The sequence below is a fragment of the Sus scrofa genome, chromosome 10 (genome assembly GCF_054392235.1).
Source record: "Sus scrofa isolate SSC_HxYL_T2T_F1_AM1 chromosome 10, Sscrofa_HxYL_maternal_Yorkshire_Landrace_v2.0, whole genome shotgun sequence".
Lineage (NCBI taxonomy): Eukaryota > Metazoa > Chordata > Mammalia > Artiodactyla > Suidae > Sus > Sus scrofa.
In genome coordinates, this window is record NC_139392.1 from 54,170,602 (window position 1) to 54,190,045 (window position 19,444).

A 19,444-nucleotide genomic window follows, 5' to 3' on the forward strand; every position below is an offset into this window, starting at 1 on the left:
TAGTTGCTGCAGCTGTGGTGTAGGTCACAACTCCGGCTTGGATCTTATCCCTGGCTGGGGGACGCCGTAAGCCACGGGGTGACCAAACACGGAGGAAAAAAACGATAAAGTGGAAATGGAAAATCCCCAGTGCTGTGCTGGAAAACTGACTCTTTACTAGGAAAAAAAAAAAAAAAAAAAACCTCTAATTTATAGCACTTGCCATTTTCAACTGAGCAAATGGCCCTCAGAGTTGATTTTAAGTTATGGGCATGACGTCACCGAAGTCAGAGTTGGGCAGAGATGTGCGTCATTGGCTCCTGAGAGATGTACCACCAGCTCCAGCAAACCTCTGAAAAGCTTGTCTAAAGAATAAATCTTTCTTAGTCCCACGATAGCTGAGGGTTATTTCCTTTGGGAATTACGGTAAGGATATGGTTTAGAACTCTGTGTCCTGTAACTCCAATGTCATCTGTAAGAACTGCATGAAAATCTTCCTTAATGTTGTCTCTGCTTCATTGCAGATATTACAGTTTTCCCTTATGAATAAAGAGAATGACATGATCAATCTTATTCCTGTTCTTCCTTTGACTGCCAGGAAACTCAAACCAAAATTATGATATATCCAGATCAGTAATGTAGGAAATTATAACTTAATTATCTGTATTCCTTACCTTCATCTACACCTCCTATGATAAGCTGTTTTATCTGCCTTTCTTTTTATGAGATATGTGTGTCTGTGCGTGTATATATATATATATATATATATATATATATATATATATATATTTGTTGTTTTTCTTTTTCTTTTTTCTTTTGCCTTTTCTAGGGCTGCTCCCAAGGCATATGGAGGTTCCTAGGCTAGGGGTCCAATCGGAGCTGTTGCCACCGGCCTACGCCAGAGCCACAGCAATGCTGGATCCAAGCTGAGTATGCAAACTGCACACAGCTCACGGCAACGCTGGATCCTTAACTCACTGAGTGCAGCCAGGGATCGAACCTGCAACCTTATGGTTCCTAGTCAGATTCGTTAACCACTGCGCCACAACAGGAACTCCTATTGTTTTTCCCTCTGTATACCACCTCATACCTTCTCTGCCAGGATGTAAAACTCGCATTTCATGAACTTTCTCCTAGATTCCCTTTTTTAACTCTTTAGTGTTTACTCTCTATTTTGTTATAGTGAGTTCATTTTTATTTATTTTTTTTTTTCCTTTCCTCTTCTTTTTATAGCTGCACCCGCAGCATATGGAAGTTCCCAGGCTCAGGGTCGAATTGCAGTTGGGCCGCTGTAGGCTTACACCCCAGCCATGGACACACCAGATCTGAGCCTCAGTTTCGACCTACACCACAGCTCATAGCAATGCCAGATCCTTAACCCACTGCACAAGGCCAGGGGATGGAACCACATCCTCATAGATAGCCGTCAGGTTCTTAACCCACTGAGCCACAGTGGGAACTCTCACAAGTTCATTTTTAATGTAAAGTTGTATTTTCTTTTCTTTTTTGCTCAGGGTAAATACGTGGTCTGTTTTGATCCCCTCGATGGATCGTCGAACATCGACTGCCTTGTGTCCATTGGAACCATCTTTGGCATCTACAGAAAGGTAAAATGTGATGGATCCGGCCTCTGACTTGGGATCAAAAGGAGAGTTAAGGTTGAACAGCCCCCAGCCCTGTTTCATTACTGGCGGCACAGCTAGAATGTACACCATGAAACTCTGTGAGGCTTGAAATAGTTTTATATCTCAAGTTATGACTTTTCCAGTATTAACCGCAGAGTGACAATCCAATAAGTTGTTGAAAGAAAATGTAAACGTGGGTGGAAAGAGAAAGATATTTCCCTCTTTCACCTGTACCTTGCTTTCTTTTATGATAGGAAATGAAATTAAAAATAAAAGAGATAGGAGTTCCCTCATGGTGCAGTGGGCTAAGGACCTGGCATTGTCACTGCAGCTGCTCTGGTCGCTGCTTGGCAGGGGTTCGAGCCCTGGCCCATGAACTTCTACATGCTTTGGGCTCAGCTAAAACTAACAAACAAAAACAAACCAAAGAAAAAGGAGGGAAGATTTCTATTTGAACCTTTGAGAGAGTAAGTGTCAGAAGAAGAGTCTAGGAAAACATGAACAGCTTATTGGTTAGAATCAGGATTTTTTCTAGAAAAAGAAAATCTTTGTGTTTTAGGGGTGAGATGAAAAAAAATTTCAATGATGTATTCAATTTTACTGCTTCTGTTGCTGCTGCCACCCTGCCATGGACTGAGGAACGCTGTTGAGTCTTGACTTATATCAAGTTGAAGTCAGCATTGGACTATATGAACCACCTTGTCCAAGGCTAGAGTGGGGAAGGAGGCTTCTTCCCAAGGCTTCTCCCAGCCTCCATCTCCGCGTGCTTCAGGTGCAGCCAAAAACAAATAAATAAAATAAATTAGACAGTATAGGGTAGCTACTGTGATAACTATGTGAATTGAGAATTGTGAGAATATGACAACAATAGAGATTATTTATATCAAAATTGTCCTCAAAATCTTCTAAATCAGGAGTCTGCAAACTGTGATCTCCCAGGGCCAAATCCAGCCCATTGTGTGATCGAAAAAGAACTCATTTGCTTTTATCGGGGGAAGGCGCATCTGCGGCATATAGAAGTTCCCAGACTAGGAGTTCCTGTTGTGGTGCAGCAGAAACGAATCTGACTAGGAACCAGGAGGATGTGGGTTTGATCCCTGGCCTCGCTCAGTGGGTTAAGGATCAGGCATTGCTGTGAGCTGTGGTGTAGGTCACAGATCTGGAGTTGCTATGGCTGTGGCCAGCAGTTGTAGCTCGGATTAGATCCCCTAGCCTGGGTACCTCCATATGCCTTGAGTGCAGCCGTAAAAAGACAAAAGGCAAGGAAAAAAATAAATAAATAAAAGAAGTTCCTAGTCTAGGGGTCCAATCAGAGCTGTAGCTGCTGGCTTACACCACAGCCACAGTTACAGCAGATCCGAGACACATATGTGACTTCAGCACAGCTCACAATAATATCAGATCTTTGACCAACGGAGAGAGGCCAGGGATTGAGCCTACGTCCTCATGGATACTAGTCGGGTTTGTTACTGATGAGCCACAAGGAAACGCCCTTTTTTGCATTTTTGAATAGCTAAAAAGAAAATCTAGGGAGTTCCCGTCGTGGCTCAGTGGTTAACGAATCCGACTAGGAACCATAAGATTTCGGGTTCGATCCCTGGCCTTGCTCAGTGGGTTAAGGATCCAGCGTTGCTGTGAGCTGTGGTGTAGGCGACAGACATGGCTTGGATCTGGCGTTGCTGCGGTTCTGGCGTAGGCCGGTGGATACAGCTCCGTTTAGACCCCTAGCCTGGGAACCTCCATATGCCTCAGGTGTGGCCCCAGAAAAGACAAAACAAACAAACAAACAAATAAACAAACTAAAGAGTAATATTTCATGACCCACAGCATATATAAATGAAAAATTTAATTCTCAGCATCCATAAATAAAGTTTTAATGGCATATGGTCAGCTCACTTGTTTATATGTTGATTTTGGCTGATTTCGCTTAAGTGGTTGTGATAAAGACCATGTGACAGGAAAGCCTAGAATATTTACTATCTGTTAGTCTATATGGAAAGAGTTTGCCGACCCTGCTATAAATTATAGAAAGCACACTGGCCCTGGGTCTATCCTACTTGTGTGATCTGGACTGGAGCTCTATCTCCAAAATCTCTCTTTCCTTCTTTTTCTTTGAGTGTGTGTATGTGCGGGGAGTTCCCTTTGTGGCTCAGTGGTTAATGAACCCCACTAGGATCCATGAGGATGAGGGTTCAATCCCTGGCCTTGGTTAAGGATCTGGCATTGCCGTAAGCTGTGGTATAGGTGGCAGACAAGGCTCAGATCTGGAGTTACTGTGGCTTTGGTGTAGGCCAGCAGCTGTAGCTCTGATTTGACCCCTAGCCTAGGAACTTCCATATGCCTCGGGTAAGGCCCTAAAAAGAAAAAAAAAAAGTGTGTGTGTGTGTGTGTTTGTGTGGTAGGTGGGGTGGGGTGGGGGTTACGGAAGAGCCTTCAAACATACAGCCAAGTGAAAAATAGAATAAATACCCATGGGTCCACCATAAAACACAATGAAAACTAAAATATGTCATCTTGGCTTCAACCTTCTTGTTTATTTTAGAAATAAAAGCTCACAGATGCCTTTGAGGCTGAGCCTTTTCCTTCATCTTAACGGATGAGGCGGCTAATTCAGCCTATAATGTATCCTATTCTGCGGTACCAAGGCCGGAACGGAAGTGCTACTGCAGCGTGTGCTTGATTTTTCAAGGTGACTTGTTGTCTAGCGTTGCCCATAATCTCCTTTCAACTATGGAAAGTGGGACCACCACGGGACAGTTGTCTTTTGTCATTGGGATATATCTTGCATTTGTCTTGGCTGAGAGGCAGATCAACTTCAGTAATAGGAGGTTCGGATGCTCAGACCAGAAGGGCAAAGGCAGAAATTAATCTATTTTCCAAATCATACCATGAAACATCCCATTCTTCTTATAGACATGGAGGTGCATCATTTTGCCTGCAAAGCATCAGATTTGCGTAGTATAGCGACAGGGGTTCCCAGCAGCAAAATTCTTCATGTAGAAGAAGACCTCTGGTTAATGACTCAACCAAAGCTGCAGCAGCACTAATGTTTGCCAGCCTCAGTTTCCATCTCAACCTCCCAAATAACCAATTATTATGAGGGGGGAAAAAAACTATAATACTGGGAGACACTGGCTATCACCTCAAAAAATCAAACCAGCTTGCAACAGCAGCTTGAATTATGAATGCTGGAATAACTCAACCGTGAGCCTCCATCCCTTGTTCATAAAGCTGAAGTGGTTCCCTTAAAAGCCTGAAGGAGGTGATGCGTGTGACATTGCCTTTAAGTCATTTCAGTTTTCAAATGCCTTATTAATTGCTTGTAACAATTTCAGGACTTCTGGGCCCTTAGGAGAGCTTCTTGCTTTCTGCAGAACTGGTTCTGGGCTGGAATCACTCAGTGCACCCACCCAGTGGCAAACCATCCATTCATAGCTGGAACCCAGTAATGGTGACCCAAACATAGTGCCTGGAAATAGGTTCCAAAGGGGTCCCTTAGGGATGTGGTCCAGTGTTCCATGTTCTCATCAGAGCTGATGAGATGATAACAGTACTGTTGGAATCGTTGGAAAAGAGGCTTACATCATCTATTTGAGTTGCTGAAAGGACTGGATGTGAGTCCAGACCTACTGGGAGCCATTTGGCACCAGAGAGGAGGAAGCAATAGAGAAGCAGAGGAGGGGGTCCTGTCCTATGGGCCAAATCCCTGAATGCAGCTGTGTTAACCACTGGGCTTTCGAATTATACATGAATCAATACTTTTCCTTTCCCTTCCTTCCTCTTTTCTCCGTCCCTCCCTCCTTTCCTTCCTCAAGTTAGTTTAGATTGTGATACTGTCTGTTGAATCTTTTTTTTTTTTTTTTTTTTGGTCTTTTGTCTTTTTAGGGCCACACCTGCAGCATATGGAGGTTCCCAGGCTAGGGGTCGAATTGGAGCTGTTGCTGCCAGCCTACATCACAGCCACAGCTACACCAGATCCTAGCCACGTCTGCGACCTACACCACAGCTCATGGCAACGCCGGATCCTTAACTCACTAAGCAAGGCTAGAGGTCGAACCCGCAACCTCATGGTTCCTAGTTGGATTTGTTTCCGCTGCACCATGGCAGGAACTCCTGTCTATTGAATCTTAATACACAAGATAAGTAATATTAATAGCTACTATTTGTTGAGTCCTTTTTATATGCCAGGCCCTATTTTCATTGCATGATGCTTAATTTTCAGTACCTCTCCTTTATAGATAAAGAAACAAGAGGTTAACTTGCCCAGGGTCCCACAGAGCTAGGAAGTTTCAGCTTCAGAAACCACATTCTATATGTCTGTTATTAAGTATCCCTGTGTCCAGTTAAGGGAAGCAAATTGGATTCTGAAGCTGCTAGAGCACTTCTGAAACCCTGCTTTTAGCTGTGGGGTCTGGATATCTTTAAAGGATGTTGCAAATGAGAATGTATCATATCACCTGCGGCATATGGAGGTTCCCAGGCTAGGGGTCGAATTGGAGCTGTAGCTGCTGGCCTATAGCAACACCAGATCTGACCCACGTCTGTTACCTACACCACACCTCATGGCAATACCGGATCCTTAAGGCACTGAGCAAGGCCAGGGATCGACTCTGCGTCCTCATGGATGCTGGTCAGATTCGTTTCCACTGAGCCATGATGGTAACTCCTAAAATGTATTTTTTGGAGTTCCTGTCGTGCCTCAGTGGTTAACGAATCCAACTGGGGACCATGAGGTTGCGGGTTCTTTCCCTGGCCTCACTCAGTGGGTTAAGGATCTGGCGTTGCCATGAGCTGTGATGTAGGTTGCAGACTCGGCTTGGATCTGGTGTTGCTGTGGCTCTGGCATAGGCTGGTGACTGCAGCTCCGATTAGACCCCTAGCCTGGGAACCTCCATATGTCGCGGGTGCAATCCTAGAAAAGACAAAAAAAAAAAAAATGTACTTTTTATTGTAGGTCATGGTCCCCCAAAATGGAAAGTGTTTGCCCTACATGGTAATGACTTTGGAGAAGTGGTCTCCATTGCTGTATTTCTGAGAATCTCTTTGATGAGGGAGTATGGACCACACGGCTCACTGGAGTATATGCTGCAACTGGCAGGAGCTCATGAAATTGATTTCCTCACCAGACTCATAGCCCTGCAGCCCAGGCTTAATTTGTTTAAATAAAGATGGAGTAGGCAGGGGGAAGGCATTGATGCCTGTAATCAGATTAAATTAGTGGGCGCTGGCCAGGAGGCACGTTCTTTTCTGAAAGTGATAATGGCGAAATGAAGGACTATCAAATTAATAAAATTGGAGGAGGACTCTGATTGGCGAGAAGGCTCCAGATGCAGGGGGTTGTTGGGAATGCTGCTGTGGTAATATAATCAGGATATTACTGACGTGTGGAAGAAGGCCCCCCTCCGGGAAGATGCCCTCTTTCATGGGGAGAGCACCTTGCTAACGCATCTTGCTAGTGTGTGAACGGGAAAAGAGAACCCACCAAACAGACCAGAACCAAACCAAAGACGTGTTTTATTTTCTTTCTTGCCCCAGAATTCAACTGATGAACCTTCTGAGAAGGACGCACTGCAGCCAGGCCGGAACCTGGTGGCAGCTGGCTATGCGCTCTATGGCAGTGCCACCATGTTGGTCCTGGCCATGGTGAATGGAGTCAATTGCTTCATGCTGGACCCGGTGAGAGACCCTGGGGGATGTTAGGTGCTTGCTTGGCTGGCGGCCGTGAGTGTCTGTTGTGTGTCTTGGTGGCGGGGGGGTACCTAGAGGTGCAAGATGAACCCCCTGGAGGGACAGAGATGATGGGGTGAGGGGTTGGGGGGGAGATGGAGGGACAACATATACATGATGAAAGGGTTATCAAGGTGAGGCAGGATGTCTGTCCAGAGCATGGGGGAAGTCTTTGTTCCAAGAAGATTTTTTTTTTTTTTTGCTCTTTAGGGCCGCACTCGTGGCACATGGAAGTTCCCAGGCTAGGGGTCAAATCAGAGGTACAGCTGCTGGCCTACACCACAGCCACAGCAACACAAGATCCGAGCCGGTCTACGATCTACACCACAGCTCATGGCAATGCTGGATCCTGAACCCACGGATCGAGGCCAGGGAACGAACCCGCATTCTCATGGGACCTCATTAGGTTCATTAACCACTGAGCCACACGGGAACTCCCAAGATGAATTCCTCAGAGCAGACATTACTTGGCCGACTCAGATGCCCACAGGGCCAGGCAGGCCATGAAAATGAGTGGCGTCTGCTGGGGAAAGACAGCCAGGCGGTGGTGGGGTAATGGTGGGGTGCTGGGGACCTGGGGATGTCCAGCCGTTGTTACTCCTTACGAATAGTGGCTCCATCCTGCCAAGGCTTCCAGGGTTTCAACAAACACTGGATTTTTTAGAAAACGTAGTGTTTCTGGATTTGTACAACACTGTGCTAGCCAACTAAAATACATTTATGGACCAGATGGGGCCCGAGGCGGGTCTGCTTGCCACCTACTCTATCCATTACCAGCGTCTTTGCCTGAGCTGAACGGGGGTCCCAACGGATGCAGTGAACTGCCGCGTTTCTTCAGAATTAGCTCCCAGATTCATCTAAGGTCCTACACGTGTGCTCACACCTTCAGTGAACCCTTGTGGTTTTGAGAAGGCTTTGACGAACCCAAGGAATTGAAAATAAAGAAGGAAATGAAGCTAATTCCTTAGTCCACCTTAGAGAGAAAAGCTCCATTATGGGAAAGGAGCCCAAGGTGCCATGAAAAATATACATGAACCGTTTTAACTTGTGGGTAATTTCTTCCACATGTCAATCAATTGGAGTTGTTCATTTATTCTATTCATGGACATTTTCAGCCAAGCAGCTAAACTGACCAAAGAAATCTCTTTAAATCTTTGGCCCAACTAAACCTACCATTGAGAGGGATTCCATAGACTCATCTCCAAGAGGTTGACACGTTTATTATGCATTGGGTCCAGTGTCCCAAGAGAAAAAGAATTGGGTTTATAAATACCTTTCAGGTTTTGTGGTTTTTGTTTTTGTTTTTGTTTTTTTTTTTTTTTTTTTTGCTTTTTAGGGCTGACCTCATGGCATATGGAGGTTCCCAGGCTAGGGGTCAAATTGGAGTTACAGCTGCTGGCCTACACCACAGCTCGCGGCAACACTGGATCCTTAACCTACTGAGCGAGGCCAGGGATCAAACCCACAACCTCATGGTTCCTAGTTGGATCCGTTTCCGCTGCACCAAGACAGGAACTCCTATAAATATCTTTCAGTTTTAGAATCGTCCTCAGATGACACGAATGGAATCCATTATGGATTTGGTGCTTTTTGCTGACAAACCGAACACCGGGTACCAGCAGCCGCCAGAATCTTGTGAGGGGCAGTTTGCTGGTGGTGAGGCCTCGGGTCTGTGGCTGGCGGGTCCTGTACGTCAGGATGTAGGCATCTTTGTCCCCTGCACTCTTGCACAAGTGGACTTTGCCTCCTTAGCACTGGAAGTACCAATGCTTAATAAATAAACAAGAGTAGGGAAACAGCACCAGCCTCCCGAGGAGGTGATTGATCTCAGGGGAAAACATCGGCAGAACTGGAGCAAAGTTCACGCTGAGCCCAGGGTGCAGTTTCCAAAAGCACTGATGTCTGCGGATTTCTGGTCACTTCTCTCTTGGCTTTGAGTTGATGGATGTGGAGGACACATTAAATCTCTTCTTGTTTCCAGATCGCAGACTTTGTCTCTGAGAGCAAGTCTCCGCGTGTTTCATAGTCTCTTGCCCTCCTCACAGCTGATGGCCCCTCGGTGTTTGGGAGAACCATGCAGGGTGCCTGTAATACTCCTTGATGGCTGCCTGCCCTCTCCGGATCTGAGGCACCCTTGGCTCCTGATGCCTGCAGGGAGGCAAGGGGGCGAGCCTTGCATCAGCTTAGAGCTTCCTTTTCTTTTTTCTTTTTCTTTTCTTTTCTCTTCTTCTCTCTTACTTTCTTTTCTTTCTTTCTTTCTTTCTCTTTTTTTTTTTTTTTTTTTTTTTTGTCTCTTTAGGGCTACATTTGCGGCATATGGAAGTTCCCAGACTAGGGGTCAAATTGGAGCCATAGCTGTTGGCTTACACCACAACCACAGCAACCCAGAATCCAAACTGCATCTGTGACCTACTCTACAGCTCATGGCAATGCCGAATCCTTAACCCACTGAGTGAAGCCAGGGACTGAACCCACATCCTCATGGATATTAGTCAGGTTCATTTACCACTGAGCCTCGTTCCTTTCCTTCCCTTCTGTTTCTTTTTGTTTCCTTTCTTTTTTTTACGGCTGCAACCACAGCATACACAAGTCCCCAGGCCAGGGATTGAATGGGAGCTGCAGCTACAACCTACACAGCAGCAGTGCTGGATCCTTTAACCCACTGCACCAGGCGGGAATCAAACCCATGCCTCTGTCGTGACCTGAGCGGCTGCAGTTGTATTCTTAACCCACTGTGCCACAGCAGGAACTCCGTTTTCTTTTCATCTTGGCTTTCAGTTTCTGCTGAAAAGACGACAACAGCTTTATTTGCATTTCTCACGTGCTTTCATATATGAAAAGCTTCTCAGTCTCCCATGTCTCTGTATCAGAGAGCTAAGCTCCTTCACAGCTGGGATGCTCTGGCCAGCTCCCAGGGCAGGGCATCTGCAAAGCATGGCTTCATGAGCATCTACTGTGTGATGACTTCGTTTTTTTGGACTTTTACCAAAAAAATAAAAATAAATGAACCAGTCACAGTGATACCTTTCAGTGATCACCGTTAATGAGAGTCTCTTTTCTCTCCCAACCCTCCACTCTTGCTCCCTGTCTTCCTTTCTAGCTCCAACACGCTCCACATTGGCAGGAACTGGTCTTTGTTATGGGGATAAACGGCTGGGGAGAGATGTGTTGATCTTCCCTTCTGAACTCTTGCCAGGGGGCAGATCCTCTGTCACCCTCTTACTGGAGACCCTTAAGAGCCCCAAACAGTTCCTGGTCCAGAGCCACAGGAGTTATGTGACAGCTTCCTCCCAAATTCCAATCTCCTTTGAAGAACCTAAGCCCTAAAGGCATCAGCTTAGCACTGCGACTTTGTGGGAGGCTGCGTTCTGAGAAGCCCTCTGCAGATCAGTGAGCAAAGGCACTGGAAGTTGGAAGTTAGATGTGCTGTGAGCCAAAACGCAGTGTTCTGCCCTCGTCTCTGTCGGCTCACAAAAGGGAAAATAACATCAAGATAGAAATGGAAGATGGAAAGCCAAGAGCAGCCACGAACACTTTGGTTTAACTCAGTGGGCAGTCTCTCCCGATAACCTAGCTCCCATCTGCACCCCAATTTTTTTTTTTTTAGGGCTGTACTCACAGCATATGGAGGTTCCCAACCTAGGGGTTAACTCAAAGCTGTAGCCACCAGCCTACACCACGGCCACAGCAACGCGGGATCCGAGCCACGTCTGCCACCTACACCACATGTCATGGCAACGCTGGATCCTTAACCCACTGAGCAAGGCCAGGGATTGAACCCGCAACCTCATGGTTCCTAGTCGGGTTCGTTAACCACTGAGCCATGATGAGAACTCCCCCTGTTTTTTTCCCAGAGGCATTGATGTCCCGGGACAAGGAGAAGTTCCCTTGCTGATAATCATTTCACAGCATTACAAATATTCGACTGTTTTGTTGCACACCTGAGACAAGCCCAACCTTACGTCAATTCTACCTCCATCAACAAAACAAAACAAAAAATAAGCTCTCCATGCTGAAGCGCATGCGTGACCTCAAGCCTTGCATCTCCCCCCCCCCCCGCCCCCCGGCCACAGGCTTGGAGAAGATGTGATCACCTCTCCACTTTCCTTCCTGTTTCACAGGCCATCGGAGAGTTCATTTTGGTGGACAGGGATGTGAAGATCAAAAAAAAGGGGAGCATTTACAGCATCAATGAAGGCTATGCCAAGGAGTTCGACCCTGCCATCACTGAGTATATCCAGAGGAAGAAGTTTCCCCCAGTAAGTGAGGGCTGGGGGTGAGCAGAGGGGAAGGGGCCGAGTTACCCTGGAGGTGAAAGCTGCCAGGGACAGAAGGGGTGGATTCGTGGGCCCTGACCCCATAGTTGCATTCCTGCTCAGATGCTGGGAACTGGAAACTCCCACCCTGAGATATCAGCCCCTTGGCCACTTTCTCTTGGCAGAAGAAAATCAGGACAATAACGTCAGCCAGATGGGAGTTCCCTTCATGGCTCAGTGGTTAAGGAACCCAACTAGGATCCGTGAGGATGCGGGTTTGATCCCTAGCCTCGCTCAGTGGGTTAAGGATCCCGAGTTGTCGTGGCTGTGGTGTAGGCCAGCAGCCGAAGCTCCCATTCGACCCCTAGCCTGGGAACTTCCATATGCCTCAGGTGTGGCCCTAAAAAAGCAAAATAAATAAATAAAATCAAATCACCTCCCTTTAAAAAAATAATAAAGTCAGCCAAATGAATGAGTTCATGGCAGTAAAACATATTTCACCCCTGGAGTCCCTGATCCCAGCCAATACAAAACATGGTTCTTCTCCTGCAGGCCCCTGCGCTGTGGCACCTAATGGGTTTCCATCCATCGTCTCTAGATTAAGAGTGTCCACTGTGGTATCTTTCTAAAGAGGTTACGAATCCTTGAGTATGGAGTTCCCATTGTGGCTCAGCAGGTTAAGAACCCAACTAGTATCCATGAGGATGTGGGTTTGATCCCTGGCCTCGCTCCGTGGGTTAAGGATCCAGCATTGCCATGAGCTGTTATGTGGGTCACCAGCACAGCTCAGATCCCACGTTGCTGTGGCTGTGGCATAGGCCTGCAGCTGCAGCTCTGATTTGACTCCTAGCCTGGGAACCTCCATATGCTGCATGTGTGACCCTAAAAAGAAACAACAACCACAACAAATCACTGAGTATGAAGAGAAGAAACAGCTGTTGGTAGAGCTGGTTCTAAGTGGGAATATCCTATTTTGCCCTACTTTTGCGTAATGCCTTTGGAAGCTGCTGGTTTGTTTTTTTGTTTTTTTTTTTTTGTTTTTTTTTGTCTTTTTGCCATTTCTAGGGCCACTCCCGCGGCATATGGAGGTTCACAGGCTAGGGGTCGAATTGGAGCTGTAGCGGCCAGCCTACACCACAGGCACAGCAACATGGGATCCGAACCGAGTCTGCAACCTACACCACAGCTCACGGCAACGCCAGATCCTTAACCCACTGAGCAAGACCAGGGATTGACCCGCAACCTCATGGTTCCTAGTTGTATTCGTTAACCACTGAGACACGACGGGAAGTCCAGCTGCTGGGTTTTGAGGAGGAAGCACAAATGTTGTCAGTATAGCATCCAGGGTCCTCTGAGCTGGTGCCCTCTCCAGCTTTACTCTCTGGAGATTCCAGCTTTCTCCTCCCCGGGACAAAGCAGACACACCTGCTTCTCTACGTTGGCCCCGCCTTTGCCTGGGCAGTTCCTGCTCCTGTGAGATGCAAACCCCACTCTCGCCTAGCTCCTTAGCAAAATCCATCTTCTCCTGCAAGGTCCTGCCCCAACCCTGTAGCCAGAATCCACCTTACCCTTCTCAGGGCCTCCTCAGGTAATTTGAGCCATTGTAAGATGTTCTGTCTCTGTGATTCCATTTTCTGCTGCCTTTTTTTTTTTTTTTCTTTTTATGGTCACACCTAAGGCACATGAAACTTCCCAGGCTAGCAGTCAAATCTGAGCTGCAGCTGAGGCTTACGCCACAGCCACAGCAATGGCAGATCCTTAACCCACTGAGCGAGACCAGAAATCAAACCTGCATGCTCACGGACACTATGTCTGGTTCTTAACCCACTGAGCCACAATGGGAACTCCCATTTTCTACCTCTTGGGAACAGGATTTTCATCACGTTTCCTAGCATAGCCCCAAACACACAGTTCTTAGGTGCTCTGTTTGATTTTTTTTGTTGTTGTCTTTTTTTTTTTTTTTTTAAGGGCTGCACCTGCAGCATATGGAAGCTCCCAGGCTAGGAGCCAAATCAGAGCTACAGCTGCTGGCCTACACCACAGCCACAGCAATGCCAGATCCTTAACCCACTGATCGAGGCCAGGGATCTAGCCTGCAACCTCGTGGTTCCTAGTTGGATTCGTTTCCATTGCGCCCCAGTGGGAACTCTGAGGACTCTTTTCTATAATCTTAATTATTGCTGGTCTTCACCTTGCAGGACAACTCAGCCCCCTACGGGGCCAGGTACGTGGGCTCCATGGTGGCCGATGTCCACCGCACGCTGGTCTATGGAGGGATCTTTATGTACCCAGCAAACAAGAAAAGCCCCAAAGGAAAGGTAACGTGATGCCCTGAAGAATGGCTGAGAGGCAGTGGATTTCATTTGCAGCCTGGGGGGATTTGATTTAGGAAGGAAGGAGAGTCATGGCAGCTGTCAGGCTCTGCCGTAGGGTGCCAAGGACATCCGCAGCAACTTCTTTTCTAGATTAAAGGCTGTCCTGGTTAAAGCCAGGCAATATCAGCTAAAAAGGATCTCTTGAGAGCCGCTCCATTCCTGGAGATAAGTCATGGTGTTTTGGTCCGAGGGGACGAAAAGAAAATGCTTAGCGCTTCCAGTGGGTCCATGGTTTGGCTTGAGCAACATGAATTCCATTCATAAAGTGAAATGAAACAGTCCAGCCTCATTACCAAGGCAGCAAATCACATACGTATTCCCAACAGAGGGTTTCTTTGATTGCTTTCAAAAGGCATAAAATTGAAATAACTCGTGAGCTGACATTTGCTGCTTGGAAAAATGATACCTTTCTAGGGAAGGAAAGAATCTCTGGGGAAACCTAGAGCTTTCAGGTGAGCTGTGAATGATGCACTGGTCCAATGCCTGCAGCGTGTCTGCAAGCGGGTGGGCTATGCTCACTCGTGCTGGCTAAGCGACGCCTCACTTTTCTTCTACACCAAGGGACAGCGTGTTTTCTTCCCAAGTATTGTCCCTTTGTTTTTCCCAAAGGACAGATAGTCTTTGTGTTGTTGTTTGTAATGTGAGAGAAGGACTAGGATCCCCTTAAGATAGTTAGAAATTGATGTATTTCAGACATGGTCAGATCCATTTATGGTACATGGCGCCCCATTCACTGAAGACACGCTTATGTAATTAAAACATCCTTCATGCCATAGCCATTTCAGGCATCCCAACCTATGTAATTAGCCTGTTTTACAGCCCTTTAATGCCTCCAAAAAATTGCTCCTTAACGCAAATATTAAGGCTCCTCCTTTTTTTTTTTTTCAGTTTTGCAAATCTAGCCATGACACCTGTATGGAAACAGAGTCAGGAAACACCTGCAAAAAGCCGTCTACTCAGTAGGCAGCCGGCATGAAAATGCACACAATAAAAAAGTTAATATTTAAAAGTCAATGCCAAGATGTATAACATACTAAATCCCAACCCGAGAGCCTTAGGAGAATTGTAAAAGGAATGTGTACAGAGTCGCAAACAATATTATACTGTTTGGAGGAGCCCAGTCTGCTTTCCAGATGTCTGCAGCCAGACAGTACCGTGGACTTTTAAATGCTTTTAGAATAGGCCAAGCTCCATCCAAAACACACACAGAATCACTCACTGGGTTCAGTTTCCGTGCTGTAAAGAGAAGGGTCTCATCGGTTCTGCCAAAATGTCATTCAGCCTGAGTCCAGGTGGTCTGCCTCACATTCGCATCAGGCAATCAATTGCAGGCTCTGGCTTGATGAATGGCTTCATTTAACCAAACGGTTAAATTAACTGTTCAGTCTTAGATGCAACTTTGCTGCGGGAGGCGGGGCAGGAGTCCGGGGAGAGGGGGTGGGTGGGGAGGTGGGGGGTGTTTTTACACCTTCATGGAAGGTAAGAGAAAGTTTCAGTTCCTTTGGATGAGCTCTGCACTGTTTTGCTATGGAACAAGTCTCTTTTCTGTGTAATGTGTTCTGATGCGAGCAGCTGCTCTTGTTTTCCAGTTAAGACTGCTATACGAATGTAACCCGATGGCCTATGTCATGGAGAAGGCAGGAGGACTGGCCACCACTGGGAAGGAAGCTGTGCTGGACATCGTTCCCACTGACATCCACCAGAGGGCGCCAATCATCTTGGGGTCTCCTGAAGACGTGACTGAGCTCTTGGAAATATATCAGAAGCACGCAGCCAAGTGAAGAGGGGGCCTTGCCCACACCAAAGAGAATTGCCTTTTATTTGGACCTTTTCTCTTGCACGGTGCTACCTTATTCTGGCAGTGCATCATACATTCCTAGACACAGAAATTAAAAAGTATAGATATTTTTACCATCAAATGCTGTGAATGCCGTGTGCTACCTAAACAAAATGCTATCTCAGTCCTGTCACTGATGGTCAAGACATACTTTGAGTAGACAGAGGAGACATAGTCTTCATTACTTTGTGCCAAATAATAGTAATAGCAATAATAATAGTAATAATAACAGCTAATCCATGTAACATTAGATGACTCGTTTAATCTTCACAATGACCTTTTGAATTAGGTATCATGAATAACCCATTTCACAGATGATGAAATGGAGGACCGAGGTAATCTGCCCAACATCTCTGGCCAATGAGTGACAGCTGAAATACAAACCCAAGCAGTCTGGCCACTAAACTTGGAGTTAATGTATTGCTTCTTCATTATGTTGTCCATTTAGGTCTGGGTATGCAGCATCAACACGGGGGGATGCTGTTTATACCCTCTGGGGATTGGAGAGTGATAAACGATTAGTGGTGGTAACCATCTGTGACTTCCTGGCCAAACACTATGATTCTACTAGGCTCTCTGTAGAAACAGTTTCTCCCTTAGCTGACTCTGGGTCTTCCTGAGCTGGAAGTCCATGAATACAGCAAGTTATATCGGAAGTTAAGAAATAAGAGTTCCTGTCGTGGTACAGCAGAAACGAATCTGACTAGGAACCATGAGGTTGTGAGTTCGATCCCTGGCCTCGCTCAGTGGATTAAGGATCTGGCATTGCCGTGAGCTGTGGTGTAGGTCGCAGATGTGCCTCGGATCTGGCATGGCTGTGGCTGTGGCCTAGGTCGGCAGCTGTTGCTCCGATTAGACCCCTAGCCTGGGAACCTCCATATGCCTTGGGTGCAGCCCTAAAAAGACAAAAGACAAAAAAAAAAAAAAAAAAAAAAAAAAAAAGAAGAAGAAGAAGTTAAGAAACATCTGGGGAGTTCCCCTTGTGGCTCATCAGTAACAAACCCGACTGGTATCCATGAGGATGTGGATTCAACCCTTGGTCCTGCTCAGTGGATTAAGCATCCAGCACTGTTGTGAGCTGTGGCATAGGTTGCAAACTTGGCTTGGATCCTGCATTGCTGTAGCTGTGGCTGTGGCTGGTAACTGCAGCTCTGATTCGACCCCTAGCTTAGGAACTTCCATATGCCACATGTGCAGCCCTAAAAAAAAAAAAAAAGAAAGAAAAAAGAAACATCTGGACTTTCTAGAGCTCTACATATATTAGGATTTTTGCCAATCTAATGTAGGTGGAAATGATGTGTAGTAATTCCAGTTTGAAAACACGATGAATAATCCTTCTTTCCCTTCCATGCTTTAAAAGGGCATTTCAATGACAGTATTACAAAAGGACAAAAGCCTGGGTGCCTGGGCCACTGCTCTATCTACATTAGATTGTGATGTGAAAGAGAAGCGAAGCTTTGTTGTACTAAGCTGCTAGGATTTCAGGCTTATTAGTGACGGCACCATAACCGTCACTAAGGCCATTCTAAGACTGTAAGCAGAAAGAGGGAAATCCTAAGAATAAAAAAATACTGGAGATTTTTTAAAAAATTGTAACAGAAATGAAGAATGACTTTTTTTTTTTTTTTTTTTGTCTTTTATCCTTTCCTAGGGCCGCTCCTGCGGCACATGGAGGTTCCCAGGCTAGGGGGTGCATCGGAGCTGTAGCCACCGGCCTACGCCACAGCAACACGGGATCCGAGCTCTGTCTGCGACCTACACCACAGCTCACAGCAACGCCAGATCCTTAACCTACGGAGTGAGGCCAGGGATCGAACCCGCAACCTAGTGGTTCCTAGTCAGATTCATTAACCACTGAGCCACAACGGGAACTCCCAAGAATAACTTTGATCGGCCTTTGATGGATGTGGCTAAGGAAAATAGTAAAGAATACCGTTACTGTTTTCCATTACTCCAACTCCATGAATAATCACTTTGAATGTCAATGATCTAAGGGCACCAGTTAAGAGTGGAGCAAAAACATGACACAATTCTGTGTTGTCTACAGGAAATTCAATTTAAATATAAAGACATAGAGATCAAAGTAAGTGAATGGAGAAAAATGCACCAAACTAAGACTAATGAAAAGAAGGCAGGAATAGTTATATTAAATTCAGGCAGAGCAAACATCAAATAAGGCAAGTTACTAGGGAGAAAGAGGGGCATTACAGGAGTTCCTGTCATGGCGCAGTGGTTAACGAATCCAACTAGGAACCATGAGGTTTCGAGTTTGATCCCTGGCCTTGCTCAGTGGGTTAAGGATCCAGCATTGCCATGAGCTGTGGTGTAGGTTGCAGACACAGCTTGGATCCAGTGTTGCTGTGGCTCTGGCATAGGCTGGCGGGCTACAGCTCCGATTCGACCCTTGGCCTGGGAACCTCCATATGCCTTGGGAGTGGCCCTAGAAAAGGCAAAAAGCCAAAAAAATGAAAAAAAGAAAAAAAAAGAGGGGCATTACATAATAACAAAGGAGTCACTTCTCCAAAAAGATGTAGTAGTGCATGTGCCTAACAACAGAGCATCAAACTACATGAGGAGGAGTTCCCATGGTGGCTCAGCAGTTAAGGACCTGATGTTGTCTCCATGAGGATGGATGTGAGTTTGATTCCCTAGACTCATGCAATGGGTTAAGGATCCAGCATTGCTGCAAGTTGCAGCATAGTTCACAGATGCGGCTCAGCTCCAGTAATGCCTTGGCTGTGGCGTAGACCTGCAACTGCAGTTTTGATTGGACCTCTAGCCCAGGAACTTCCATATGCTGCAGGTGCAGACTTAAAAAGAAAAGCAAAACAAAATTACATGAGGCAAAACTGATAAAACTATAAGGAGAAAGGGATGCATCTGCTATCATAGTTGGAGATTTCAACACTCCTCTCTCAGAAATGAACAGATTCAGCAGGCAAAAATCAATAAGCCCATAGTTAAACACACCACCATTTGTCAGCAAGGTATAATTGACATCTATAGACTATTTCATTCAACAACAGTGAGTACACACTTTTCTCAGGCTTACAGGGAACATTCACCAATATAGATCACATTTGGGGCCATAAAACACACCTTAACAAAATCATACAATGTCTGCTGTTAGATCACAGTGGAAATAAACTAGAAATCAATAACATAAAGATAACTGGAAAATTCCAAAATACATAGAGATTCAATAACGTATTTCTAAATAACACAGAGATGAAGGAAAAAAATCTCAAGAGAAATTTTAAAGTATTTGAACTAAATTAAAATGAAAATACAGCTTATCGAAATGTGTGGGATGCAGTAAAAACAGGGCTTAGAGGGAAACTGAGAGCATTAAATGCATATATTAGAGAAGAAGAAAGAGCTAAAGTCATTCTAAGTCTTCACCATAGGAAGCTAGGAAAAGAAGAACAAATTAAATCCAAAGTAAGCAGAAGAAAGGAAATAATAAGAATGAGAAAGAAAGTCCATGAAATTAAAAATAGGAAATCAATAAAGAAAATCAAAATCAAAGTCTGGATCTTTGAGAAGATAAATGAAATTGATAAGTCTCTAGCCAAGCTAACAGAGAAAAAGAAGAGGACGTAAATGATTAATATCAGAAATAAAAGAGGGAGCAGTTCCTGTCAT

The 19,444-nt window shown here is 45.7% G+C and overlaps 1 protein-coding gene across 2 annotated transcripts in view; it reads left to right on the plus strand.

Annotated features, from left to right (window-relative positions):
• FBP1 (fructose-bisphosphatase 1) overlaps nucleotides 1-15,881 on the plus strand; it is a 33,692-nt gene extending 17,811 nt beyond the window's left edge. Inside the window, exons 3-7 of one of the 2 annotated variants that reach the window (XR_014817167.1) lie at nucleotides 1,494-1,586; nucleotides 7,140-7,572; nucleotides 9,662-11,590; nucleotides 13,786-13,905; nucleotides 15,552-15,881. Coding sequence is in view for 1 of the 2 variants with exons in the window: in NM_213979.1 (NP_999144.1) it covers nucleotides 1,494-1,586; nucleotides 7,140-7,280; nucleotides 11,453-11,590; nucleotides 13,786-13,905; nucleotides 15,552-15,743 (684 nt within the window). In the remaining variant the exon portion in view is untranslated. 2 annotated transcript variants of the gene reach the window in all.
• The last annotated feature ends 3,563 nt before the right edge of the window (nucleotides 15,882-19,444 follow it).